The following is a 27879-nucleotide window of genomic DNA, read 5'->3' on the forward strand; positions in this document are numbered from 1 at the left end:
GTTTACTTTACACAGAAAGTTTTTGTAAAGTTGTAATGCACAAATAATTTTTTATTGTATATTATCAGCTTGCAAGTTTCGTCTGGTTAAGAATATGACTTTGTTCATTTGTAGGTCTTCGTCAGCTAAATACTTTTCCTTTCACACTGTAAATGTCAAAGACCAACTCTTACGTTATGGAATATACATTTTAGTTTCAAAGGTGGATATTGGGACGTATGATTTGGAAAACAAAATAGCATTTATGGATAAATTGATAAATAATCTTTGATGAAAATGTAAATACATTACATAATTTATATACCAAATTGTGTTCTTATTTGAATTTATCTGGCTTTATTTTAAAATTGGTCCCAAAAACAAATTTACTTGTAGATTTTAACAAAGGTTTTTAAATCATTTTCATATATCTTACAGAGAATGCAACGAAAAATATCAGAGACCAGAAATGTCTTGAGCAACTTTGTATCAATCTACATTATTTATTGGTCTACACTTTTTGAATCCCTAAACTTGCAAAGTGATGTTGGTGAAAGTTATATACAATAAGTGATCCACCTATATGGTTCTAAATTTGTGATTCTATCATTACAAAGAGTCTCCCTCTACCATTTTTATTGAACAAAATCAAATATTTACATTGTTGGCTTGTATCAGTTTACCCTCAATTGAGCTTGAGCTCATTTAAGATGGACTGAGGCAGAGTAAAAATTACCCTTGGCCTGATGAATCCAAATGAAATTCTTCATGGGAATCATGGAAGGAAATAAACAACGCGATAGAGAATGCACCCCTCTGCATCGCGTTTGTGCCATAACCATGCTCATCACAAACAAAATGTAGAGGGACGTAGCTTCATCTTGCATCTTCATCTTTGTTCGCCATCATTCTCGAATGCCTTTTTTGTTTTGTTGTTATTGGTGGTGAAGACGTCAACCAGAAGTGGCTCTATTAGCGATAGTTAAAATGGGTACATGGGCCACCTATCGTACTGGGGTATGACATAATTTTGAGAAACATTTTATTCTGAAAAATTACCACGCAACAGTGTGAAAACATGAAAACTGTTGATTCTTGTGTAGCTAAACCTTACACTTAGGCTACATAATGGAGGCGTTAGGCCTATTTTGAACGTGAACTTAACCACTGAATTTGCAGAAATATTTTCTCATAATATTGTTTTGAGAAATGTGTTTCTCAAAACAGAACAATGTGTTGTCAAGATGTTTGTTTTTTTTTGTTAATGGTTAATCGGGTAGACTATAGGTCAGACTGTGAAAACAGTACATATTTCCATTGTGGTCCTGTAAAATATGACGATATGCTGCTCTGGATTCCTTTAATTTTTTCTTAATTTGATTTAAGCTTTTGTTTTGGCACGGATGACGTTGACAGGAAGTTTGACTTGTGAAATGCAAGAAAATCCGGTTGATTTTCAAAATAAAACTGCTTTCTGTGAGCACGACAATAGAAATTATAAAGACGAGATGCCGCATCGACTGCTGGGCGCGAGAAATACGGCCGCCATCTTGGACCGATTATCGACAGCAGATTGTTGAAAATGCCAGATTATTATTATTATTATTATATTATTGGTAAGCCTACTATAAATATTAAAATACGTGTGCCGTATGTGTCCGGTATCATGTACGATGAGTATTAGGGCCACATTTAAAAAATTGAGGGGGGGGGGGTTAATTACATAATTAATTCGAGCCATATTTAATAACGACTTTAATGTCGTAATTAAGTCTCGCCATATTTAATGACAACTTTAATCCCGTAATTAATTAACGCCATATTTAATAACAACTTTAATCTCATAATTAATTAATTTATTAAATGTGGCCCTAATACTCATATATCATGCCTACATGTATGACGTTTGCAGAAAAAAAACCCCATGAAAATCAGTTTTGTTTTCAGCGAGTTATGATTGATTAAATGCGCTAACACTTCATTGCCATACTGATTACACTGAGTGGCACGGGTGACTGGTCCAAAATGGTGGCCCCATGGCTTGTCAGCGCCAATAGGCAGTAGCGGTCGATGTGGCATCTAATCTTTATATATCTATGAGCATGACGCCTCTGACTAGCTCCCAGTAGATCAAAAACACAGTATAATCAAAGTCAACACGGACCCTTTGAATTTTGGCAGTTAATAATTACGATGGTGAAAATACTTTAGGTGGGGATTTGGGTGGGGGTGGGGGTGGGGAGTAAATTTTGTCCCCACTGAGGATAAAAATAATTCAGCAGAGGGTAGGACGTGTAAACCAACCCTGTTGGGATCTTATATGGTGCCATCAAAACTGTATCTGATTTTAGAGAAGGCCTTTCTTACTTTAGCCAGATAATATTAAACCACATTTTGCACATCATTCAATGGCACCAAACTGTAGAAAACGAGTGAGAATGATAAACTGGCCTACCTGCATTTCTGAGCTGTCAATCACTGAAAACAACTGATGCACTATGTAACAAAAATACAAAGCAAGCTCCAAACTGTTGAGCAACTGCAAGCCAAGCAAGGATGGGGAAACATTTTAGTTTCCAAACTATAGTGTTTAAGCTCCATTCCTAATTGCTATTTACAAAAGTATTGCCTCTTTTAAATGATTTAGAAAATCCTGCTTTGATCAAGTAAATTTTACACAGCATCAGTGCTTTTTTAGAAACAGGGTTGTTGGTTATTACTTGTTTGGTGGTAGTCCGTCATGGTTGATACTGACTGGGACTGCAATTGAAATTCAGTTTAAATCATTGTAAATCCAGAGTGTCTAAATTCCAAAGCTTACCAAAATAGAGAGTTTAGAGATGTCATCGGTCACTGGGTTGACGTCAAGTGTATCTGAATGTACCCCAAGCGTGATGAACAGCAGGAAATGGACACAGACGTGTATCCAACTCTGTAGGTCAAGACACATTTATTGCTGTCAGATGCAGATTTTACATGAAACAACTCATACAAATGATCATGTTAAAATGGCCTTAAATCATCAGTGCTGCCACACCTAATAGCTGCAGCTTGACTAAATTACAGCCCACATTTAGACACTAAGTCCATATCTTTCATCCAATATTGTCACATGTGAAAAGATAAATACGATGTCACATTATAACAATTGGAATTAACTGAAGCATTTTTCCACATTGGACGCAGTGTGTATCGTAAATCGAATCAATCCAACAAATACCCCGATACATATGGTATATTCTCTAAAATTTCTCTTTGAGTTGATGCAAACGAAATTTCCTGTGTTAAAAAGAAAGAGCCTTTCACACTGCTGTAACGCTGACATGAACCAATTTCAAACATGTCAATTATTATGAATTTTTGCAGTTGACATTGTGACATATTCATAGTTTTACATACTACAATAAAAATAGTTCAATTTAGTTTTGGAATACATGTAGGCCAAAAAATGGAATTCATGCAAAATGACATATGAAATTTAGTCGTGCGTTTTTCTACTGGGACTTCGGGTCTTCAGGCGCATAAAAAAATCTAAATGGATCCTTGTTTTCAGTTCATGTGAAACTGCATTGCCTTGGATGAAAGGGCTAAAAAAAATTCAAAAGACGAACAGGTTTGATACACATGAATAAATTCAAATCCCATATATTCAGCACAAAAATAAAAGTTTAAAAAAACTAACAGTGATCTAATGTGATCTCCCGTTATTTACTATTCAGAGTGATAATTAGTCTAGTCAACATTATTCTTGAACCGAACAGAGGCTCCTTTCATAAAGATGACAGACACTGCATGGAACTGGTACACTTGCAGCTTTCATTCTATTTTAATTGGACAGAACAACATTTTTCAGGCCACCAGAAAGCTCTCTTCTAATGTGGTTGTGAAGCAGGCGATCTGCCGGCTTTTGATGCTGGAAAAACTGTTGGATTCATTGTTGTGACAAGAAGGTAAATCATACAAAACCATCAAATATAATCCTGCATGTTTACATGATGCAATGTCAAAGGAAAACAGAAGATGCAAAGATGAGCAGCAGTGATATTTGGGTCATTGTCACCATTTACTGAGGAAAGGATCACTATGTTAACGTTATCACTGCTTTGTGATAGAAAATTTAACTATTTATACTCATGTTTTTACACTTAAAAGTGACTGTGAAACAAAATACAAAATAAAAAGGCCTTTAACCACCAGTAGGACTAATGTAGAGCAACGACAGCTTTTAACCCTACAGTAATTCTGCTGTCGGGTTATAAGATGACCTTGTGAGTGATGCATGGGGAAATGCAGCAACAAAAGACTGCTGGCAGCAAATGTAAATGTAATCAATCCACTATTTAAAAACAATATTTTTAGAACTTGGCTCTGTTGTGAAAAGGGAAATGCTTTCAATTTGTTTGTAAGACCTCAAGGACAGACACAATGCCCTTTACAAGGGGACGCTTAATGTAAACATAACTTCCCACGGTTATTTTGCGGGCTCATGAACTGACTGTTGTCATTTGTTTGGCTAACCTCCTTCCTGAACTCTGTGCCAATCTGCCCATATTATGCAATGGACCTGCGATTCTCCTCTTAATATAGATTAAGGCCAGACACAGTCCTCAGTAAGTAGTGCATGTCAACCTGCTCTTTGGTAAATAAATCTCGAAGTATCTCAAAGTGAGAGAGTTAAAGATATCATAGTTAGCTGAGCTATATAATCATTCTGTTTGGTAGCAAAGAGAAGAGGGTCAGCATTGGTAAATATCTTGAGACTCGGGCCCTTACAATCACTGACCAGGTTTTTAACCTTGGAGTGTTGATAGACTAAGATCTGACTTTCAGAAGACAAATCAAAGCAGTCACCAAGGCAGCTTTTTACCAACTCAGAAATATCAACAGAATTAAAGGTTTTCTCTTCCAAAAAGACCGGGAGAAACTCATCCATGCATTCATCTCCAGTAGACTCGATTACTGTAATGGACTTTTAACTGGACTTCCAAAAAAGAGCATTAAACATCTGCAGCTCATCCAGAACACTGCCGCTAGAGTTTTAACCAGGACTAAGAGATCTGAACACAGAACACACACACCAGTTTTAAAAATTTTACACTGGCTTCCTGTCAGTCACAGAATAGATTTTAAAAGCCTGGTTTACAAATCCCAGAACACTTTAGGCCCAAAATACATCTTTGATATGTTCAGAGAATATAAACCCAGCAGAGCTCTTAGATCCAAGGACTCAGGTCAGCTAGTCTAGCCCAGAGTCAGACAAAACATGGATAAGCAGCATTTAGCTGTTATGCTGCAAACAAGTGGAACAAACTGCTAGTGGAGATTAAACTGTTACCAAATGTAGACATGTTTAAATGGTTCTATGCATGAAATCTGCACAGTATATTTTAACTTATCTAGACTGTTGCTTCTTTTAATTCATTTTAATTATTTTATTTATTTATACTTATATTATTTTACATATTGTAATGCTTTTTCTGCTCCCCACTGCAATGCTTTTATTTTATGTAAAGCACTTTGAACTGTTTTGTACATGAAATGTGCTATACAAATAAATTTGACTTTGACTTTAGAACCTTCAACCAGCACAGCAGGATTTAGTTCTATGGTTTATTTAAACAAGGGTTTCATGACTATGCTTGCTCTTCTGCTGCTATTCACTGTTCTCCTTCTCAATAAGTCATTCATTCATTTTCCTTGAGAGCTTTTTGATTTAGATCAGCTGTTAATCTTCGTGGCTGACTCCGCCACCCAAGTTCCAACTCACACTATATGTCTGGTCAAGCTGAACCACAACAGGAAGAGAAAGGAACAATGATCCATCAAGAGCAGGAAAGGCCAAAGGAAAAGCGCCATGTAAAGGGAAGATGGGGTTTAATCAAATTTCGCCGCAGCTTCAACTTATCATCTTGAAATGGCAGACCGGGATGAGAAGAAAGCAATATGTTGGGGGGAACAAAACACAGATGTCTCTGACAGCTTTAAAATTAATCGGTTGCTTCTGAACCTCTGTGCATCATAAACCACATTTGTGCACTAAAATAACAATGAATGAAATGAAAGATGCAAAGGCACAACTACAGTAAATATTCTGGAAGTTGTTCTGCAAAGCTTGAAGTTTGATATACAACCTCTTAAAGCAGTTTAATAGAGAAAACAACTACATATGCACATATGACACAAAATAAACCATGAACTGTCTTCTCTGACATCACATTTGACCTCAAGTGGTTCCACAACTGTGTTAAACTATTGTGAGTTTTAATATGTTTTTTTTCCCCAATCAAAATCCAAACTGCCTGAATTACATGGGTGAGGACAGTTGCATGGAAGCTGAACTGACAAAACGAATCCATGTGCTAGCTGGATCAGAATTTTATCTCCTTATTCAACAAGTCAAAATCCTTGTTACAGCTGTAAAAGGAGCCCGGAGATTTTCATGTTTGAAAGGTCCAGCTTCTAATATTTCCTCTTCATGCTGCAACAAAGCACCAGCCCTGGACATTTAAACTGGAATAAGAATTTAATTCAAGACTTTTGCTCTTCATAGTCTATGTAAAGGATGACTCAGGTTGGTGGTTATGTCTGCTTGTAAAAGCTCAGACGGCACATGAAATTATGCTTTTCCGAAACGGAATTAGAGAGAGAAAAAAATCATTATAGTAATATATATATAAAATATAAATCCCTGTTTTTCTACACTGAAAGGCATCTTTGATCTCGAGGCATTGGTGGAATGAGTTAAAAACAAGGAGATATATATATATATATTTTAACTTTATAGCAAGGCCGAATAGTCTATTAGCGGCGCAAGATAACAACGTGCAGTGACGTGGTAAACATAAACAAAGATGTCGGAGACAGAGCATGTAAACGGAGCTGAGAGGTAATAATATACTCGTGGTGTGAACGGTACAGAGAGGAACTGAAGTGGCACGGAGCAATTGTTCCATTGATAAAAACTCACTCTACGCTCCGACTATATTTTGCACGCTCCGCTCCTTGTTCGCTCGCTTGCTCCTCGCTGAGCTTCCTTCACATGCTCTGGTCGGAGAGCGAGAAAATAATTGTGGAGTGTTTAACCAAAGTATCTAGAGGGGGTTCCTCTGCAAGCACACACTTATTGGGATTAACCGGAGCGTTTGATTTTTATTCGGCTTCGGCCACAAATTTTCTATTCGGTGCATCCCTTTACTTTTAGTGTTTGTTTGCTATGACATTACACATTTGTTCTCAGGGTCATTAAACATTTATTGGATAAATTCTCTTCATCACTTGATTTTAGTTTAAAGAAAAATGTTCTGCCAAATTACTTTAAAAAAAACCTTTAGCAACCAACGAGGATGTTTCTCTCTGCTTGGATGGTTGAGTATGTACCTCAAAGCCATTAAAAGGTTAAAATGTTCTTTGCTTATGTACTTGCAACGATGGAAGGAGAGCAGATGTGGCTCGTCAGCAGAGAGAAGCTGTTATTCACTGTTGCAACTCCTCTGAACCTACTGGTCATCCCTGCTGCTTTTTTGTGAGAGCAAATAAAGCCAAGTGAAAACAGCAGTATAGCAGCAGGACGTGATGTGTGTGATGAGTGATGACAGCAACTCCCTTGGTCTTCAAGAGACACATTCACAGCACATGAAAACAGTGAGCATTAAAGTAATATTACAGGAGCTGTAGGTTCTGTCTACAAGCCAGAGGTTCAAATCTCACCAGACCTCCTGGTGCTGACAAGTTATGGAGAACAGCTGATTGAATTTTGATGTTTGTTCAACTTTGACATATCTGTAGTGGGTTCTTACTCTCCAAGAATTGTCTAGATTTCAATTATGTCATAGTATTGGAGGTTTTAAAGAAATTAAAGTGAATAATTACATATCAAAAGTGCTTTCAAGGGTGTCCAAAAAGTGCATAATTTAATATTTTCAACAAAGATGACGAGATGCAACATATCCATTCATTGACAAAATCAGTAAAAATTTTATCATGTTATTGATGATGGCTTTGTGAGTAGAATTATTTTTTTCTTTGCTCCAAGGCAGGTCAGATCTGTCATCTGGTACTGGGAAATACATTGCTGTCACTGAGATGGTGACATGCTCATATCACACTTATATTCACGCTCCCTAAGCTATAGCTGTATATGTCTGTATCTTCCAGATATGTCCTTTGTTTTAGCGCTTTACAGGTTCAAAAACAGCCTTAACACAAAGTATTTCACATTTAGGACATACAGACATCTACTGACTCAGCACATTTTTGAAAAATATGACATCTGCCACACGGGACAGATGTTTGACACAAGACCTCTTTTGTCCCTCTGGCCATCCGGCTATACAACAGCTCTCAGTGATGGTACTTCTGCTAGTTCTACAGTCACTTTATATTTGTAAATAATTTATAGTTGTACAAAACATTTATAGTTCTACAAAATACAGTTACTTCTTAGTTTTTTAATAGCTTTTGTATAGATCCTAATGTATGTTGAATGTATGTTATGTTACATTTATCTATCTATCTATCTATCTATCTATCTATCTATCTATCTATCTATCTATCTATCTATCTATCTATCTATCTATCTATCTATCTATCTATCTATCTATCTATCTATCTATCTATCTATCTATCTATCTATCTATCTATCTGTCTATCCGTCTGTCTGTCTGGTCTAGTCTAGTCTAGTCTAGTCTAGACTGTTGTTGCTGCTAGACAGTGTGTTCAGTAGTGCTGCACATGACACCATGTCATGTGCAGCACTACTGAACAGCCCTGTGGTAAAGTTTGCAGCAGTTTGTTCACTTTTGACATATCTTTAAGGATAAAGCATCAGTCTAGTGTTTAAGTGGTGTCCGTTTGAAAGCAAAACTATGGGGAGCAGAAATCTAGGGAAAGACTCAATTAGTGAAAATAAAGTAAAAAACGTGTGTCACTACATCAGTACAGAGAGAACTTTTATTATGAAAGAGCTATTGCTAAAGTTAAAACCTTGGAGTATATTTGAACTTATCACTTGTCCACAATGTAGGAAACAATTTAGTAGGTCAGACATTTTGTAGAAAGGTTTAAAATTAAATCCATAACTTTTAATCAACTATATATGATGTTTTAGATGACCTCCATATTTAGAGATGGACGTTTTGCACAGGTGGCAAAACAGCTTTTACCCCCTGAATTCTTCAAATATTGTCATCTTTATTAATTTATATTAATTAATTTGTATACAATTTAGTATACAGAACTTGTACAGTACATTGATCAAATGAACCATAGTACATTGCTGCCTGGAACCAGCAGCTATAGAACCAGCTGGGAATACCTGAGCACAGTTATATTCTTCAGACATCTCATCAGTGAAATGGCTGGTCTCCTCCTCTGCCTGAACCATAGGACATTAGAAATCATTTAAAACATGTAACAGAAACATATCCCAAACTTTAGTTGTTTTGGTCTAAACATAAAACAAGAGAAGTTTTTGTGTAGCTTATTTGAAATATTTGAATGCTAGCCACATCAACTGGGCAACTGCAGCTTTTAAAACGATATAAATTACATGTTAACCAAAAGCAGCAAACTTGTGCTGTCCATCACCTCAAATTTCGCACCTACCAATGCTGCAGGCATCTATTCATCCAATGTATATCTGAAAATACATTGCAAATAATCACTGTTGCATTCAAGTGTCTGGAATCTTTCAGCAACTGCTTACCTCTATCCCCATTAAGTCTTCCATATAGTAAACTTTATATAATAGATGAGTGAATTCCTGAATGAGTGGACAATCTGAACTCAGTATGGAACACTTAGTCCTGCAGTTTAACAGTCATTTTAATTAATTAATAGAAACCAAAGTCTAAATCAAGATTTTGGCACACTATAATGCTGTTTTGTTGTTGGATTACATTAGAATATTTCAGTAAAGAAAAACAATATACAAAGAAAGGCACCTACTGATGAAAGAAAATTTAATCTAAATTCCAACCCCAGCCAGATGTTATGGTTGATCACTACAAAATCCAACAACTGACTATCTAACAGGTCTCAAGCTATGGCAATGTTCCTGAACAGTGAGGGTTTTGTGGAGGCTATATGTGATGATTTGACTGGACGCTGTGCAACAAAACAGCTGAGCAGAGCTTTACTGGCCTTCTTGAATTATTTTGTTGCTGTTTAAAACGTTTACACATGTTAGAAAATGTATTGGACCAAAACTATCACCTGACAATCGCCACGAATAAAAGTCTAATTCTGTTTTATCTTCAACTTTGATGCCCTTGTGCAAAATGTTTAATGCCTGAAAAGAGCATAACCACTGGAAGAGTTAGAGCTGCTCAAAGTGAAACTATGCTTATAATGGACTGCTGCCAGGTAATGATCGGCAGGGTGATGCTAAGGAAAATAATGTGTACATAGGAAACATTCTGTGGAAAACACAATATTTATAAGAAAAATATACATTCCACATACCTAATCTTTTTCCTTTCATTTGCTTCTTCCACTAATTCCTCCCAAGGAATAATACATAACGGGTCTCAATTCCAGTTTTAAATACAATGTATGCATTGTATTTAAAACTTTATAAACACCCTAAAAGTATCCCTTGTGTGGTGTCCTGTGGTCAAAGACCTTAAGTACAAAAACATTTAAGTTTTGTGGTTATGTTTTTGTTTGGTGTTTGATAGATCTGTCTTGACAAAGAAGAAAATGTGGTATATCTCTTAAACTATCTGTAAAGATTATTACCTTTGTTATCTGGTTATCAGGGGCTGCGTGGTAGTGTGAGGGTCAGTACTGTAATGTCGCCTCACAGCAAGAGTCGGGGCCTTTCTGAGACGAGTTTGCATGTTCTCTCTGTATACATATGGGTTCTCTCTGTGTACTTTGGCTTCCTCCCACCGTACAAAAACGTGAATGTTGGGTTAACTGGTGATTCGAAATTTACCTTTTAAGTGAGTGTGAGAGTGCGTGGTTGTTTGTCTGTGTGGTCCTGTGACGAACTGGTGCCCACCTCTCGCCCAATGACAGCTGGGATACCCTCCAGGTCCCCGCAAACCTGAATTGGATTAAGCTGGTATAGAAAATGGATGGACGGATGACTTTCAAAAAGTCAAGTATGCAAGGAGTGTATAACAAGGGTACTTGGTTTATCTTAGTTGTTCTTGCAGTATATAAAAGTCAACACATTTTTGAAAATAAAATTTCAGTGCAATTTGCCACTTTTGATGTTGCGATGTAGTCCCACAACATGCTTTCAGAGGATTTTATCTTTTTACCAAGTGTCTTGTTTCTTAGTTGATTCGTGGCATGAGCGGTATTGGATCAGAAAAAGCTTAGTTGGAAAGAGCTGTGGAGTATGGAGGAAAGGTGTATTAGATTTTTGATAGGGGCAACATATGACAGACTCTTGGAAGAAGCAAGGAAGAAATCCAGGATGTATTTAAGTGGAGGGTTTGGCCCATCTGAGCCTTTTGAAACCAGGTGGCCATTTTAGGTAAGTTGGCCTGTATGGCCTTGTTTTTACTGGCATTTTTAGTGGTTGTAGGACTGTTAAGGTGAGTTTGTCTGCTGAATCTGCTAGTGTGTCTTGTCCTGCCTCCAACTCTGGCACCCTCCATACTTTCATTACCCCCTACCCGAACCAGAGTTTGAATCCCATTCCTACTTATCTTTGCCTCTTCTATTTCTACCCCCGACCCGAACCAGGGTTTGTAACCCCACCCCGCTGTGACTGGTGTACAGTTGGTGAGAGGCTGGGGTAGCTTGTGGTTGTGGGGGGAAAAAAAAGATGGTTGTTGTGGTGTGAGGAGCAGTGATGGCTAGCAATAGGGGAGTGACTCTGGGACGCCAGTGATCACTGTCTAGCCTCCAGAAGGTGTTGTGGGCCCAACTAGACGTAACCCTAGCTGGTTGAGGCGGATGGCCACCCTTCCTGAGTCTGGTTCTGCCAGAGGTTTCTTCCTGTTAAAAGAGAGTCGTTCCTTTCCACAGTCGCCACAGGCATGCTCAGGACGGGAGATTGGACTGAAGACAAGTTTCGGTGAAATCTGTTGGTTTCCTTAGCTAGGATATAATTTTTTTAATTGGCTCTATATGAATGAATTGGATTATGATTACAATGAATTGAATTCCAATTGGCTTGAATTGGACTATATTATTTAAGTGCTTTGAGATGACAATTGTTGTAATTTGGTGCTATATAAATAAAATTGAATTGAATTTAATTGAATTGAACACAGATGAAAGGAGGTTCCCACCTGATGACCCCAATGACATGTTGGCCAGAACTGCTCACTGGTATATATAGGGATTATAGGCAATTATTCACTGTCTGGTCCATTTTCTTTCTTTAGTCCAAATTTCTTGAGTTTACCTAATTCAAGCAAACAGATTAGAAATCATGTTGTTTAGTCTATAATCATTCAAAAACAAACCAAACTTTGATTATAAAAGCTCAAAAAATGCACACAAGCCTCTGCACACAGCTCATGCCAAACCTATCAATAAACAATTAGGCTTAATTGAGAAAAGACCTACGACTTCAACTCACTCATTTGGACATTCCCCCAATGCTCTCTCATTGAACTTATGAGATGGAAGTTGCACCTACCCTGTCAGTGAATGTAATCGTTTGTCATGCTGATAATGGTCCCCAATTCTGTGGCACAATGAAAACTACAGTACACTCAACAGTTTTTATTTTTAAATTAGCAGAACAAGCTGATCTCCGACTAAACAACAGTAAGACGCACCCCTCTAGTTTCACTCTTATCCATCATTGTCAGTTGCATTACAGCTCTGGAGGCCAACAGCAAGCCTGCTCTTTCTAATTGTATTAATGCAGAGGATTATTACCCTTGTCTTATTTTCCACCACCACTTTGAACCTGATGTGTCATTAGCTGAACAAGCTCTCCAGACCGCCAGCCTTGTGGCTCTCTTATCCTCATAATCTCGTAAATGCGGAACGCAGGACCTTGTGTGACATTAGTCTACCATAGCAACGTGCCGTCTGCTTTGTTAGAAAGATGGATATTTCATCCTAATCTTCTGCCTACATCACCAATTTGAATTTTTCCATGAGACCTCTGTTCCCAGGTTTCATAATGAGGATTAAAACAGTGCAGATGACAAAAGCTGTACAGACAAAAAAAAACAAAACCTTCCTGGCTTCTGTTGTTGTCCAGATGCTCTACAGTTGATATAAAATAAGACTTTGTGCATCTCTGATTAAGTTGTCAGTGGTTTACGTTCTGTTCCTCTCCAACACCACATGGTGAAGAAATGCCAGCTGGTCCGAATTTACCAGGGAGGACCTCAGTCACATTTAGTGTAACATTTCAGTGTATAAACAGCATGGAAGAGGTATCCCATATCGAGGAATAAATAAACAAATAAATAAACAAAAAATCAAACACATGTTTTTCACTTTTCTATTTATATGTAAATTTCTGTTAATCTTTATTAATTTCCACATGTATTAATACGTTTATTTTCACTTTTCTACATTTCCTAGTCTACACATTTCTTTTCCTACTTTTCCACATTATTAGGAAATGATTACAGCAGGCGGCTGTAGCTCAGGAGGAAGAGCAGTCGCCCACCAATGTCAAGGTCAGTGGTTCAACTCTGGCTTCCCCAGGATACATGTTGAAGCGTCCTTGGGCAAGACACTGAACAGTGTATCATTGGGAATGTGTGTGAATGATTAGAAAGCACGTAGTTATGAATCTTAAGACGTGCTGTATGAGTCGGGTGAATGCAGCATATAGTGAAGTGCTTTGAGTGGCCAGTTAGACTAGAAAAGCACTATACAAGTCCATTTACCAATTAAGAAATACAGCACCAACCAATCAGCTCTCAATAAATTCACAGGAAACCATCTGCCTCTGCCTTACTTTATTGCAAGAAACAATGACTTCCATCAGGAGATTGCTAGTGAACGAAGGCAAATTGCTCACTTGACTTAGAAAAATTTATAGTCAGTGATGACTATTTATTGTTTTGGGTAGATACTGTGACTGACAGAATGATTATTTTGATTGTAATGTGGAGTGTGGTCAGAGTGAGCAGACACATCCAATAAATATTCAGTTGCATCTGTATTGTTGCAGGTCAGCGGGAACAGCCGAGAACAGGACGAGAAGAAGAAGCTCTCGGCACCATCCCCTATACTTTCATTACATTTCTAAAGAAATCTGCGTCGTATATGAAGTTTTTTTTTAAGTGAACATTTGTCATGAGTATTCAGACACAAATGTCACCTGGGACTAAAAATTGTGTTATATGAAAGATTCCCCTTTACCTGCCCTGTATGTATCCACCGGAACCAATAAAAAAATAAACGTGGAAATAAAAAAAGTAAACATGGAAATGAAAACAAATGTGGGAAAAAATGTAAAGTAAGTAATATATAAATTGATAGATAAATGTAACATGTAAAAATTATAATTATTTCCACATATATTTATTTATTTTTTATTATGACAGTTTGGTCCTCGATATCAAATCTCGGAAAAAAAAACATAAAGCTAAGACTAGAATGACAGCTGTATTTCTTATCAAACATCTTTTTTGCATGCTGTGTTGAGCTTGAAATGGATCAACTATTAACAGAGATAAGATTGCAGTTATAACCAAATCCATTACCTTGATTAAATATTCAAAGAAAGCAGTGTTTTTTTCACATTGATTAAAGTGTAAAATAAAGGCTTAAAAAGCTTTTTAAAAGAAAACGCACTGGATTTCAAGTGATTGAAACGCACTTATTTTGTGTAGATACTACAAATAACAGCAAATAATATTCACTTTGTTGTTACAGCTTCTTCACTAACCCAATAAACAGCTAGGTAATAGAGATGAGCCAGATGATGACACTGAGACATGCAGAGGGCAACCAAAGGGTCACAGGTCTGACAAGTCTCTAATAATTGTTGCACACAGTATTCCCTTATCTCTAGATGTACCTGTGTATATATATCTAAGAGGTAAAAAATAACTTATACTACATGTATAATTATAAACTATCTTTCTTACTAATGCATGGTTTGAGATGCCAATATTTATTTGGCTTGGTTACATTTACTTCTGAATCAGTTTGACAAAAAAATAACCAATATAAGTCAAACTAGGGCTGTCCTATTAAGGGTATTCACCCAGGAAATATCCTCAGGATCGTCCTCTGCAGTTGGCCTGTCAATGCTGTGGTGTTGCAAATCTGGAGTCATTGCAATCGTCTTAGTAATAAGCTCTTTTTTATACTACTGGTCTTTCACGGAACTAATGATTACTTACTGCATGAAAATGAATAGACTGTAATAACTGACTGAGGAACTTTGCTGCAGAAAAAGTGAATTGAATAATGCTATGACAGAAACTGTCAGGTATAACAATTCCATTCTGTCATTAAAATGAACTGATTGATATATTATGTGTCAGTGAGTGTTGTGATAATTACAACTCTGTGGAAGTCCCTCTAAAACATAACTTGTGACACAGAGGGTCACACAATTTTGCACTGATATTAACTTTTTATAACATGGATCATTTTGGCAAATGCAATGCATGCAGGGCTTAATCAATGGATGGCAAACTTAACTAAATATCTTACAGAAAAAATTAGGGCAAGACAAAATCATTCATTTCAGAACAACTAAATATGAAGAGACAAAGACCATGTGGGCTGAGTTAAATTCATGGCAGCAACATGTAGACTGCCACACATAACCCTTGCTAATTGTCAGATATATGGCTCATTTAACTCAATGATTAGCTCAGTTGTGTTGGTAGTTAAGCATATGCTGTAAGAAAAAAACAGGAAACAGGAAAAAAATGTTCTATTGTCTTATAAGATGAGAAATCACTAAGTGCAATGGTGGAATTTAGAGTCCCTGCTGTGTTAAACAAATGGTTCCAAAGCTCAGTACATACCAAATATGTCCTCCTAACTAATGATTGTGAGTGGTCTGCAGTATATTAGAGGTTTTAATACTGAAAAATACAAACAACAATGCAGCTGTGGAAACGTAGATAGGAAAAGTAATAAAGAATTTGTCTTAAGCTGCATTTCAACTGCAGGAACGTCCCCCAAGGACTGGGGGCTTACAGAGTATTTACCACAGTCCCATGTGTTTCAACCACAGGAACCAGTAACTGAACAAGTACATGGAAGATTTTTATCCCTAAAACAGCCCTGGTTAGGAAGCTGGGCTCTTGAAAGTATCCAATTCTTTTGTAGTGGGGCTTGCAGAGTTTGACATTTCTGATGGCTCTTATGTTCCAAGCATCTGCCTTTCTGTTACAGTCATCTACACCATAACTTCTAAAATGTTTTACTTCAATTAGTACCATTGGAGCTGTTGTTCTCTGAAACAAAAACTTCTCAGGCCAGTTCAATCAGATGGAGGAGAGAGACATCAATGGTGAGAATAGAGCATTGAATCAGAGAACTGTTCATCTCTGATCATTTCACAGAGATTACAGTTATAAGTACAAACAGAAATACCCACATCTTGCCACAACACTATATACAACACTGTGTACAACATTGCCAGATTTTGAGTGAATGCAGCTGAAAAGCGCTCTCTGCTGCCTAATGTGGCTGTGTAGTGTAGCCAGCTCTGCAGCTGCCACAGAAAGCAGCAAAGACAGATTTGTTTTTTCCCATTTTTTCACACTTTCACACTGAAAAAAAAAGGTTTCAAAAAACCTTTTAGGTATCAGAAAACATCCCTGCAGCTTTAGCTGTCAGCCAGTGTCAGTCGTCTTTTCAAGATCTTATTGGAGTACTCTTCTCGAGAAGAGTGTCTCCACATATGTTATCTTAAATGATGGAACAGCGTCTTAATCAGAATATTCTGTGAGATTTGTTGTAATGTATGATCATGGCTGCCATTTTCTTATGTCTGCATGATTGATCAGCAGTAGATCTAGACATTAATGTGTAGCTTCAGATTAATTTACCCAAATAAATTGCTGCCTCATCTGAAAATGGATTGTTTTAACAGAATAAACTATAATATAAAGTAGGAATTGTTGTCATACTAAAATTATTATTTTATAGTGACATTAAAGTAATTAAGGTCCAGCTTAATTAGATTACTGCATCAGAGATTTGCCTAACATGTGATTGAAGAATTATGGTCTTTGTTATGTGAACTTAGTAGACAGAATTTTTTTTCTCTCTCCTAGAGCAACTATTATTCGTGTGTCAAACATTCTTCTGGTACAGGTCTGGATACACATTTACAAACCCAGAGTAAACTTTATTTACCTAAATAAATAGCTGTCTCCTTACAGTACATTTTGACTTAATCTACTGATGCTTTGACTGCAATCACATTGTGCTGTTGGTATCCAGCAGGAAGTCTGATTCCACTACTGAGAGCTAATCTGACAGGGGGGTGGTGAGGAGGTGGAGTTTGAAGATAAAATGTCTTTGATGACAGAATCCTCTGTCTTGTTTTCCTTGGAGAGGAAACATGATGTTTTATAATCCCCTTACATCTCTTTATATAGCCGCATTACTAACTATGTCAATAAACAAAGGGATAGGACAGATCTGGTTAATATACACTAACTGCAGTAGGGGAATTCGTCTTGGCCAACAAGGAAGAAGGCTGTGTTATGCAACTGTATAACTTGTTATCAGATTCTCCACATGCATGCCCTGCCAATTTTTTACCTTCACAAATTCTCAGCCCACTGCTCAGCTTAATTCCTATGTTGCCTTGCTCCTAGATCCTCAAAGATATTCATTCGAAAGTTGATACTCTGTGTTCGATTGCTAAATTGCTATGGGTGTACCCAGCTTCTTCTCCATTGACAGGATGGGATTTTAACAGAGGCATGAGTGGAAGAAAATAATTAATTAAAAAAAATAATAATAAAGCTTTAATCTTGTGATTCAACCTCAAATATGTATGACTGGTTGGTAACCAGCTTATTGCAGACCAATTATACAAGTCTAATTTATTGATTGTGCTCTCTACTTTAATTGCACATGGTTGGTGTGTTTAATTGCTCAAGTGATACAACGTCTTTTTTCATTACGTTGCACACAGCTCATGCCAAACAACGTTATTTTTTAATTCAGCCATGATTGACATAAGGGCAAACGAAAACATGGAAGAATGTGCCACCCACTTAGAAAACAATAAATCTATCATCTATCAGATGATAAGGATCAGCTACTGTACATTTTAGTTTCAGTTGATACACTGAATTTCACAGACAGAAGCATGCTGCTGACAATGTGAAGTGCAAATATTCAAAGTTTTCTTCACGTGTCTAAACCAAAAATAAAACAATTTCATTTTTCAGTCAAAACTTTTCTGATTATGTATGCTTGTTATGAGGAAAAGTTGTTATCTTTTGTTGAAAAAAGAAAACAAGACCACCTTTCGAAAATACATTGTTTTCAGTTCTCAGGGTAACATTAGTGTTGAGATTCCAGCTTGTACAAAGATTTCTTGTTGACAGTGTTAACCCTGCAAGTTGCTGTATCGGGCAAAGAGTGTTCAAGTAAAAACAAAAAAAACTTGAAAATACTGAAACTAAAATGCATGTGGCGTTGATGGGATACATTTCTTTTGTATCAGATTTGGTAATGTTGCAGTTGGGAATTTATAGATCAGTGTTTAACAAAAGTAAAAAAGCTTTCTTAATCTCACCCCCTGAGGGGAATAAGGAGACGTATGTTTTTAAAATGTCTTCCAAAGTGTCTCCTATTCAGAGAGCCTAAGGTTGTTCATTTTGGCCTCACAGTCAAGGATCTGTCACTGACTGAAATTGGGGATATCTTTCAAGTGAACATAAAAGAAAAAAAAAGAAAAAGCCTAGGGCTCAAATAATACAGGAAATAATATTGATTTTTTTCAAGCCCAGATAACAATTGTAAGTGACAGCTGCCGAAACCACAAAAAGCACCTTTAGTCTGCCGCACAGCATGTCAAGCTTAAAGCGACCTGGATTTGACAAAACCCACAAACATGTCTGTAAAGTTTTTCTGAATAGCACAGAAACTAACACAGGTTCTGACTTCAGCATCAGTTGTCCTTTGTATGTTCTTTCCCTGCCTCATAAGCAAACTGATCATACGGAAACTGCAGTTTCCAAGTTAACAAGTACTGCAGACCCATCTAAACGTCCCCCAGCAACTGCTGAGTCACATGCACACTTGGATTGCTCAGTGGTGAATATTCAGAAATGATTAGTCTGAGCTTGTAAAATATCCAGAGGTCTGTTATACTTTAGGGACCTCAAGCTTTTGTTCATTATCTGAGTTGAATAACTCTCAAGGAGCAGAGATCTTTGAAAGAGCCAGAGCAAAGGTGTAGACAACCACAGTATTAGTAGTATGCTTTTAAATGAAAAGTTTCTTAGTAAACAAAAAGAAGAAAAGAAAAAGGAATACATTAAAAAATGTACTCAGATATAGTCATCCTCATCTGATAATGTGTTGTCACTTAGTCTGTGACAGTTAGCTACTGCTGCTAGGAGACAAAACAGACCATAAAAAATTATTTCCCCATTTTTATACAACAGATGAAAAGCTATTTAAATGCATAAACATCCTGTTTGAATGATGTGAATAAGTCTCTTGGGGGATATTAGCATCAGATTAGTCAAAAACAGTTTTTCCCCTTTACATTGCATCCAGACTTTAAGTTAAATTTCAAAAACCAAGTAGGAGAATATAAACCTCCTTCACACTTTTAGTAAGACAAGGTTTACATCAACAAGACAGATGTTGCAGCTGCTCTGGAGAACCTTGGATCTCCTCAATGTCAACTATTCAAAGACCAATGGAGCCAAACATATTTGACTTTGCTCTACTGCCATGAGCAGCCAGCATTGATTAAGGATTATTATAAAAGTTTCACTGGTTCACAAGAGTGAAAGAGTTTACCCAATCAAACCTAAGCAATGAATCCTAATGGAAAAATGTGTTTTTATGTTTCGCTGATGCTCACAAAAATGATTGCACGAACAGAAAGGTGAAGAAGAAGTGAGGCTCACTTTTAAAAAAGTCCAAAGCTAGTTATCACTTAGCACATATGTCTCTTGGTCAAAGCAGATACACCAATAAAACCTTTAGATATTCGGCCTTGTACCACTTAGGAGGAGAATATTCAAATGAACACTCAGTTGCACCTGCTGAAGTTTCTGCCCGCTGTCTCTGCTTTCTCAGCAAGTCAACAGAATTCAAGAGAAGGCCTTGATATTAATACGGCGAAATGGAAAAAGAGAGAAGCATGAATGGATAAAATATATGCTATAAACTGGACCCGAAAGGGTTAGAAAAAGAATGCAGTCATCAAATAATAAATTTAATACTTTGGCCAAATGTTTTTCGAAGTATCTGCATGGATGCCATCTGTCCTCCAAAGCAACTTGAGGTAACAAATTACCATATCAGCTACGAATTACAGACTGTTCGCTGTAGGGCGGTAACAATCATCATTGATTAATCACAAGGAATCACTTACTGGTTCACCGTATAAAATGTAAAAATTAGCTCAAAAAGCCTATAGCTATGTTTTAGTTCCCACAGTGACTTTTAGACCAAAACCCAAAGATATTTAATTTGCTATGATGCAAAACAGAGTGAAACCAGAAGATCGTGCTTGAAAATCTGGAAGCACCAAACACTTAGCGGTAAATGTTTGTTAGTCATCCTTTTTAAATCTGTATTACATCCAATAATGTGAACGCAGTCACCCATATCCTTTTATGCAGCAGTTACTGGTATAAACACTTTAAATGACATGCAACTCCCCTGTGGGAAATTGGCTGAAACATACAAATTTTGCAAGCCCACAACCTCAACATCAAATACGCAGCGTGCTCCAGACATATGTGTAGACTCCAGATGGGAGAAAATTAAAAGTTTCTGTGTTATTGTTGCTAATAGCCTCTGAAAAATAGATAAAGTGGTGGCTTCTGGTTCGGATTCCCTGCCAATCTAGAAAACAAAACCATTAGCTTGGCTCTACTCCTGTACTGCATCCATGTGACACTGATTTCCCCACTAACAGTTCCCAAGTAACTGTGTATTTTTCTGCAAATATAAGCGCAAACCCAGGTAAGATAAATCTTAGAAGTCATTCAACCAGTAATTCAAAGCTTGCACGTCAGTTTAAAATAGGAATTCCTAACTGACAGATATCAGTGTGTGGTGGTTAATGGATCTGAGTTCCTGCTGTGAGTTTTCTGTTTCCTTGCTGGCTTTCGTTTTGAAGGCTCTTTCAAAGTCAAACACTCTTCAGGTCATCTAACACACTTTGGTGGATGACTTCAAATGAGGATCTTCTTGGTTTTATATTCCAAACATAACAAAAAACAAACATCAGGGATTTCAAGCAGCTATCACTGCTGATTGCTGCATTCGTGCAAAATGACTCAGAATGTAAGGCTTAGACTTGCAGGATTATACAGACCCTTCTCAGGGTCCAGGCCATCGAAGACACAAAAGATCTAATGCTCAGATAGTCAGATAGAGTTTTGACAAAAGCAAGACTTTAAAACATGACTGGACAAAAGGCAAACTATGGCCCTTGTCTTTTAACCATATCATCTAATCCAGAGTTATCTAAACTATGAGACATTGTGCCTCCTTAATTAAACTGGGAAAATCAGTTTCCCTACTTTGGCGTACTTGCTTTATCCTATTCAAGTCCTGGATGCCTGGATGAGATTATTTTATTATTTACCCACAGTATGGGTGGGTTGGTGCAGGTCCTGGTGCCGGGCTTGTTGCTCTGGGACCTCCAACGTGTCCGCAGATGGTTGTTTTTTTTTCAGGGTGTTGGGGCGTGCGGTGGGGGGAGGGGGGTGCTTTTCCCCTGTTGGGGGGGGGCCTGGGGGGCCTGCGTGATGGTGGGTCTCAGGCCCGGGCTGCTGTGACTGGTGTGACCGGGTGGTTTGTTTGTTTGTTTTTTGTTGTTGTTTGTTTGTTTTTTGTAGAGGTCCTCCGGGGTGGGGTGGGGCGGGATGGGTACCTTCTGGGGGTACAGTAGCTGGTAGTATGGTCGTTGCAGGCCCCGAGCCTGGTGGACATCAGCCCCTCCTGCCCCTGGGTTGGCTCCCAGGTAGCGGGGATGCCTATTGCAGCCAGTGGCTGCCTATTGCAGCCTATTGCAGCCAGTCCCGGTGTATATCCCCATACCCCTCTCCCTTCTGGCTCCTGTACACAGCACACACTCACACATGAAGGGTTTTGGGGGCGTGTGTGTTCGGTGGGGTGTAGTGGATGGGGCCACGTAGGTGGTCCCCTTTGGTTGCACTCTGCAGTTCCCCGCCCCTGTTTTAATTACACCTTTAATTACTACTTATCAAACACACTCACACACACACACATTAGGTCTTGGGGGGTGGTTACACTGAGTGGCATCTGGTGGGCGGGGCTCTTTGGATATGTAGCCTGCCCAGAGGGCCGTGCTCCCAGTTCTACAAGGTTGGCTGCCCCTCAGTTTTAATCACTCACTATTAGAAAATATTGAAGAGCCGGAAGGGTGAGGGGAGGGACTTCCCACACCCCTGTTTCCTGATTGCTGCCCGGGGCGGGAGGGGCCAGGAAGATGAATTATTCTGCTGGTTCGGGGTCTGTGGTGGCTGGGCGGCTGCTGGCCCTCTGGTGTGCCCGCTGCGCCACACCCCAGCGGAGTTGAGGGAGGGAGGACGTGTCGATGTATGGGATGTGTAAGTGTGTGTGGTGATGACTGGGCCTGGGTGTGGGACTTGCTGTCATCTGGCCTGATTAAATGATTAGCCAGGGTATGTCAGCTAGCATCCACAACTACTAAAACAATTATGTAAACACATAAAAATACAAAATACTAATATATTTCAACAATGTTGGAAAAATACTGTTGCCCAGCCAATAAAGGGGGAAAGTAGCCCTTTGCAGCCGCAGTTCTGGCTTCCTCGCTCCCTCCTGCTCGCAACCATATCTGCTAAGTGATCGCTAGCATATCTAGCTAGGCCATCTGGAAGCTCCTTGCAGTACATTTAAAACTGTTGAAGGGGATAGAGATTACCTGCATTTAACCATGTAAAATTAGGCTTTCTCTTCATAATAAACCCTCAAGCTAACGGAGGGAATTCTACACACACCTCTACTGGGACGGCTGTAGCTCAGGGGGAAGAGCAGTCACCCATCAATTTGAGTGGTCAGTGGTCAGTGGACGACTTCATCGCCATGCGTGTAAGACGTGAGAACGTCCATCTTACTCAAAGTCGTCGTTTACATTGTCAAAATTTGATAAATATCCTGCCATGTTGCACAAATCTAGCAGTAGCAAACTGTGAAGTTAGCCAACTGTCACAGAGAAAGGAGTAAATGAACTGTGCTCCAGGGGGGCGTGTGGATGAAGTGGTCCCAGTAGACTGCCTGTGTAGAAATCTCTCCGTTAGCTCTCTTATAGCCGCAAGTAGTCACATAACAGTCTATGAGCAAACAGAGCTATAGTACACGTTCATTCATTCATTCGTGTTAAAAGTATTGGTGAAATAAAGTCAAATTATGCCTTATTTAGAGGCTGCATCGTCTCTGCCCCGTTCACTCCGTTACATGGATATACGCTGATCGCGAGTTGTCTAAATAGCTTTCGAAAGACGACGACTTTCACCAAACTGTTCTTGGTGAGTAGATAAACGTATTTCATGCCAGAAATAAGGTCTAGGTTTAAAAAAATACCGAAGTTCCCCTTTAAGTAAGACAGCAGATTATTGACTGTGATGGAGATGAAACATTTGTCTGTTTGCACCATTAAGAGGTATTAAAAGACTACACGAGCTTCAGCCCTCCGTTATTCTTTGGTAGTTTGATGCCTCTCAGCTGGGAGGCACCTGTTTCAGCTACCTACTGCTGGAGGACGGACAGAGATGCCTGTTTCAATTATTTTAAAGCAGATTATATTAATTATACGTGAGAGGAAAATGTGCTGCATGTATAGAATATGATAGAACACGGGACCATTGAGCATTTTGTGTAGCCATGTAATATCTCTTTGCTTCTATTCACTGAGCTACAAAACTGTTTGGAGAGGAGCACCAAAAGCATTGTTTTGTCTGCTGTGCAAATCTTTTTTGTCTTTGGAGAGACCCAAAAGAACAGCTTCAACATGAACCTCTAAACTCTTTAGAATAAAGTCTAGGTTTCAAAGCACATTACAGAGAAACATGTGTAACACGATACCCATGAAGTCTACCTAATTTAATGCTTCAACTATTAAGAACCATCCTAAGAGGAATATTTGGGGCAGTGAGGTTGAATTTTGATTCAGGTAGTTCAGCTGACACACAGTCATGTAGCAGGGGTGGATCAAACACAAAGGAAACAACTTGAGGGAAGATTTGCAGCAAGAAGTGAGCTGTAATGCAGCCCTGATAAATGAACATTCTCCACCAACATGACCTGCTTGTGTGTCTGTTAACAGCCAGAGAACAACAAGGGAATATTAGTAACTGCCTGTGTGCCAGGATAATTTACTAGCTCCACACTTGGCTCCAGAGAACTGTCATAAATCACCTCCAGGGGCTGATGTTCACAGAAATGATTAACCTAGGATGAAAAATATATACATGGGGATGTTGAAGTCATGGAACCCACTTAGAGGAACTAAATGTTTGATTCCACAACACAAGGCTCACTCTGCATTCTGCCAACTGAACACATCCCAGAAGGCTGGCTCTGATTTCATGTTTTGCGTTCTGTTTCCTGCAGTAAGGATAATCTCATTAACAACTTAACAAATTCATTCAGATGTGATTATTGGAGAGTGCAATTCTAGCACATTAACACCCTCTTTGCCATGACGCCTACCTCCTGTATGCTTCTTGGAACATGTGACATAATAAATGTATTAATGCAGAGCTGTGTGTCTTCTTCTTCTCTTCATTATTTGCCTCTCAGTCTGCACCCTTAAAACCTGAAAAAAAATCATCAACAATCATATTTTCTGAAACTCAGTAGAAATGATCCAAGATTTCTTGGAGAATTCTGTTGTTGCATGCTGCTCCTAAAAATCTCAGGGGCAACAACAATAAAGAAGAGGTAAACTGAGCCATGATTATGTGAGCAGTGGGCCTGTGGATTTACAGCCTCTATCAAAGATCTGCTCCTTTGCTCAGACCTTGTGTGCGTCTAAATAATCCCACTGCTCGAAAACTTCAACGTCTCTTAACCTGCCTTGTTTCACCTCACCTGAATGGGGATGTGTAAACTGGGAAAACATCTAAGGCAGTGCACAGGAACAAGGAATTGAGAAAAAGATCATCTCAAATGTCCCTCAAACCATCAGATCCCTAATCTTGAAATATTGCTGCTGTATTAATAGTAAAGAAGCTAAATTATTTTTGTGTGAGGAAGGAAACAGAGGGCACAACTCATGATGCCTGTCTAAACCTTGCACAGCTCAAAGGCCTGCTTGAGTGGCTTCAGAAAACTAGCGCTCTCTACTGGTGTCAAATGTTCTGTTAATGTGTGAAGGTCTCAACATGCTTTCAGACACACTGTGTGCCATAGCTTGCAAAAAAAGGCTTGTATTAGCTGTCATAGTCTGGTGAACAACAATCTTAAAAGAGTAGTATGAACTTGCCAAAGACAAACTGTCATCAATTTACAACAAGTCTACTATGATTTACTATCTATTCAAATATGAGGAGAAGAAATAAGGATCAGTGCAATCCTAAGGAGAAACAAGAACATTTTTTTTTTTTACAATACACACAAGTCAGGGACCAAAGTAAAAAAGAAATATATTCCTTACATATTTCCTAATTTGGATTACGTAAGAGAGGACAGCACCCAAGCTGTGGAAATGTCTGCACATGGACAAAAGATAAAAGGTGTTTGTTAATAAAGTCAGGCACATACAGTGGCACAGCTTACTCTATAAGCACATTAAAAAGCATCAAGGAAACACTGCTCAAAATATGATCAATAGCTGCAGAGATGCCCACCCAGCCTCCAGGAGACTTCAAAGAATTTCTCTCCCAGTTGCGTGCACACACACACGTACACACTGTTACAACAATATTATTAGGCTTTATGTCCTTTCTCTTTCAAAATCTTATTTAGAAATTAACATGGGCTCAAGGTGTACCCAGGAGGTAAGCAAAGATTGGTCAAAAATCTGAAATTTGGTTAGGTGTCCTGGGGATGAAGTGCAGATTGAAGCCTCTTATGCTTAATTTTGACGATGTATTATGTGCACAGTATACAGATATTTCTCCAATGTAATTTCTTTATTAAGATCTCATATAACAAATGAGTATTACATGTTTACACCACACCTCAGGTTCTAATGGGTTTGAGAAATGAAAAGTATAAGCTCAAATATGTGAAGAAAGTATATCTACTTAGTGATAGTAACACCAAAAAACGTGACAACAATGTAAAGTAAATGTATAAATTAAATTAAATGTCTTGATTAGCCAGAAATATCAATTATTTTAAAATACAGTAATTCTATACAGTCGTATGTAGTTTACCCATTTTTAAGGTAAGCCATGTCATAGGGCACAGATTATGGTGTGAGAACATGCAGCCTAAACGGGCCCTGGAGAGCTCGTCAAACCGTCGAAGTAGGCTGATGAATAACCAGAAGCGCTACGTAAAACTGGGAGGACAAGCGGCGGGTGAAAAGGGTAATCAGTTCTCTTATCAGCTTCACCACACACCTGTCTCCGCGTTATGGCCTACCTGATCATCCACAGATCTGAAGAAAAACCTTAATATGAGAATATAATTTTAAGGCCAACTTATTTATTTATGACTCAAATTAGTCAGGTCGTCGGTTAATTTACCGCATGTGTGCGTTAAGTGTCAACTACATCATACAATGAGTGACTTTAACATCCATAAGAACAAATACACTCACTTCAGGAACATATAAAGGAAGTGAAAGTTATGCAAGACGAAAGCAGTCCTCAGTCTCTGAGATGACGGACTAGCGCCACTCAATTTATCATCAGAGAGCGAAGCATTTCCAACGACGTAAAAGCAAGAGGTAGACAAAACTGCGTACAAGTGGAGCATTTCAGTAAATTTCGTGTTCAGGAGGAACGCAGGTTTTCCACATTGCCACCACATGACAACAGCAATTATGTTGATCAAAGGAAGCGCAGTGGAGTTATATTGATCCTGTTTGTGCTTAAATCCAGTCAGCTCTGTGCACACCATGTTGGTTCTCTTTGTGAAAATGCATTAAGAACTGTTCAGAGTAAATAAAAACAAACCGAAACAGCTAGCTTTCCGGTTCCCGAGCGCAGCAGGAACGTGTCCCGCTGCCCCGCGTAACGCGACAACACAAACTGCCTTTTCCTTTCAGCAAAAATGATTGGATTAAAAAAAAAATCAAACATCTAAAAATCATTCACTTACTTTTGACTTCTTCATATGGAATGACAGGAGTAAATCCAGTGTGCGCGAAAGCCTATTTTATTTTACTTCTACGGGGAGGAAAGGGGTTATCATCATCCTGTGTGCACATATCCAATGCCTAAGTCCGCAGTATCCAAGCAGAGGAGAAAAAAAGCCCCAAGAAGATGAAGAAGAACAGCGCAAAATTTAATAAAACGTTCAGTCTTTGCAACCTATAGGCTCGTGGCGTGTAGGATACAGCCACATCTATCTAGGATACTACATACATCCAGTCAGTGAAGACTCACAGGGGAGTGGAGGAGCGGGACAACGCGCGGAGGGAGGGCGTTAAGCCTTTATAATGATGCGTAAAAAGCAGATAAAGAGCCGCCCTCTGACGAACGGGCTGTGTGAAGATAGGTTCACTCCAAAACCACTACTGCCAATATAAACACTTCACAGAGAAAAACAGGTTCTGGGCTTCAATGAACCGCTTGCTCAACAATGAGATTACGGTCCAAATGGCGCTTTTATGAGCTGGCA

The 27879-nt window shown here is 38.5% G+C and overlaps 1 protein-coding gene across 2 annotated transcripts in view; it reads right to left on the reverse strand.

The window, feature by feature from the left end:
• kitlga (kit ligand a) overlaps nt 1–27660 on the reverse strand; it is a 45638-nt gene extending 17978 nt beyond the window's left edge. For both annotated transcript variants that reach the window (XM_072386448.1, XM_072386449.1), the window contains exons 1-2: nt 27358–27660; nt 2801–2911 (exon numbers count right to left, since the gene is read on the reverse strand). In XM_072386448.1, coding sequence (XP_072242549.1) covers nt 2801–2911; nt 27358–27372 — 126 coding nt within the window. In that variant the 5' untranslated portion in view covers nt 27373–27660. The remainder of the gene's footprint in view (nt 1–2800; nt 2912–27357) is intronic.
• Between the last annotated feature and the right edge of the window lie 219 nt (nt 27661–27879).

Source organism: Leuresthes tenuis, unplaced genomic scaffold, assembly GCF_036924035.1.
Source record: "Leuresthes tenuis unplaced genomic scaffold, fLeuTen1.0.hap1 SCAF_5, whole genome shotgun sequence".
NCBI lineage: Eukaryota > Metazoa > Chordata > Actinopteri > Atheriniformes > Atherinopsidae > Leuresthes > Leuresthes tenuis.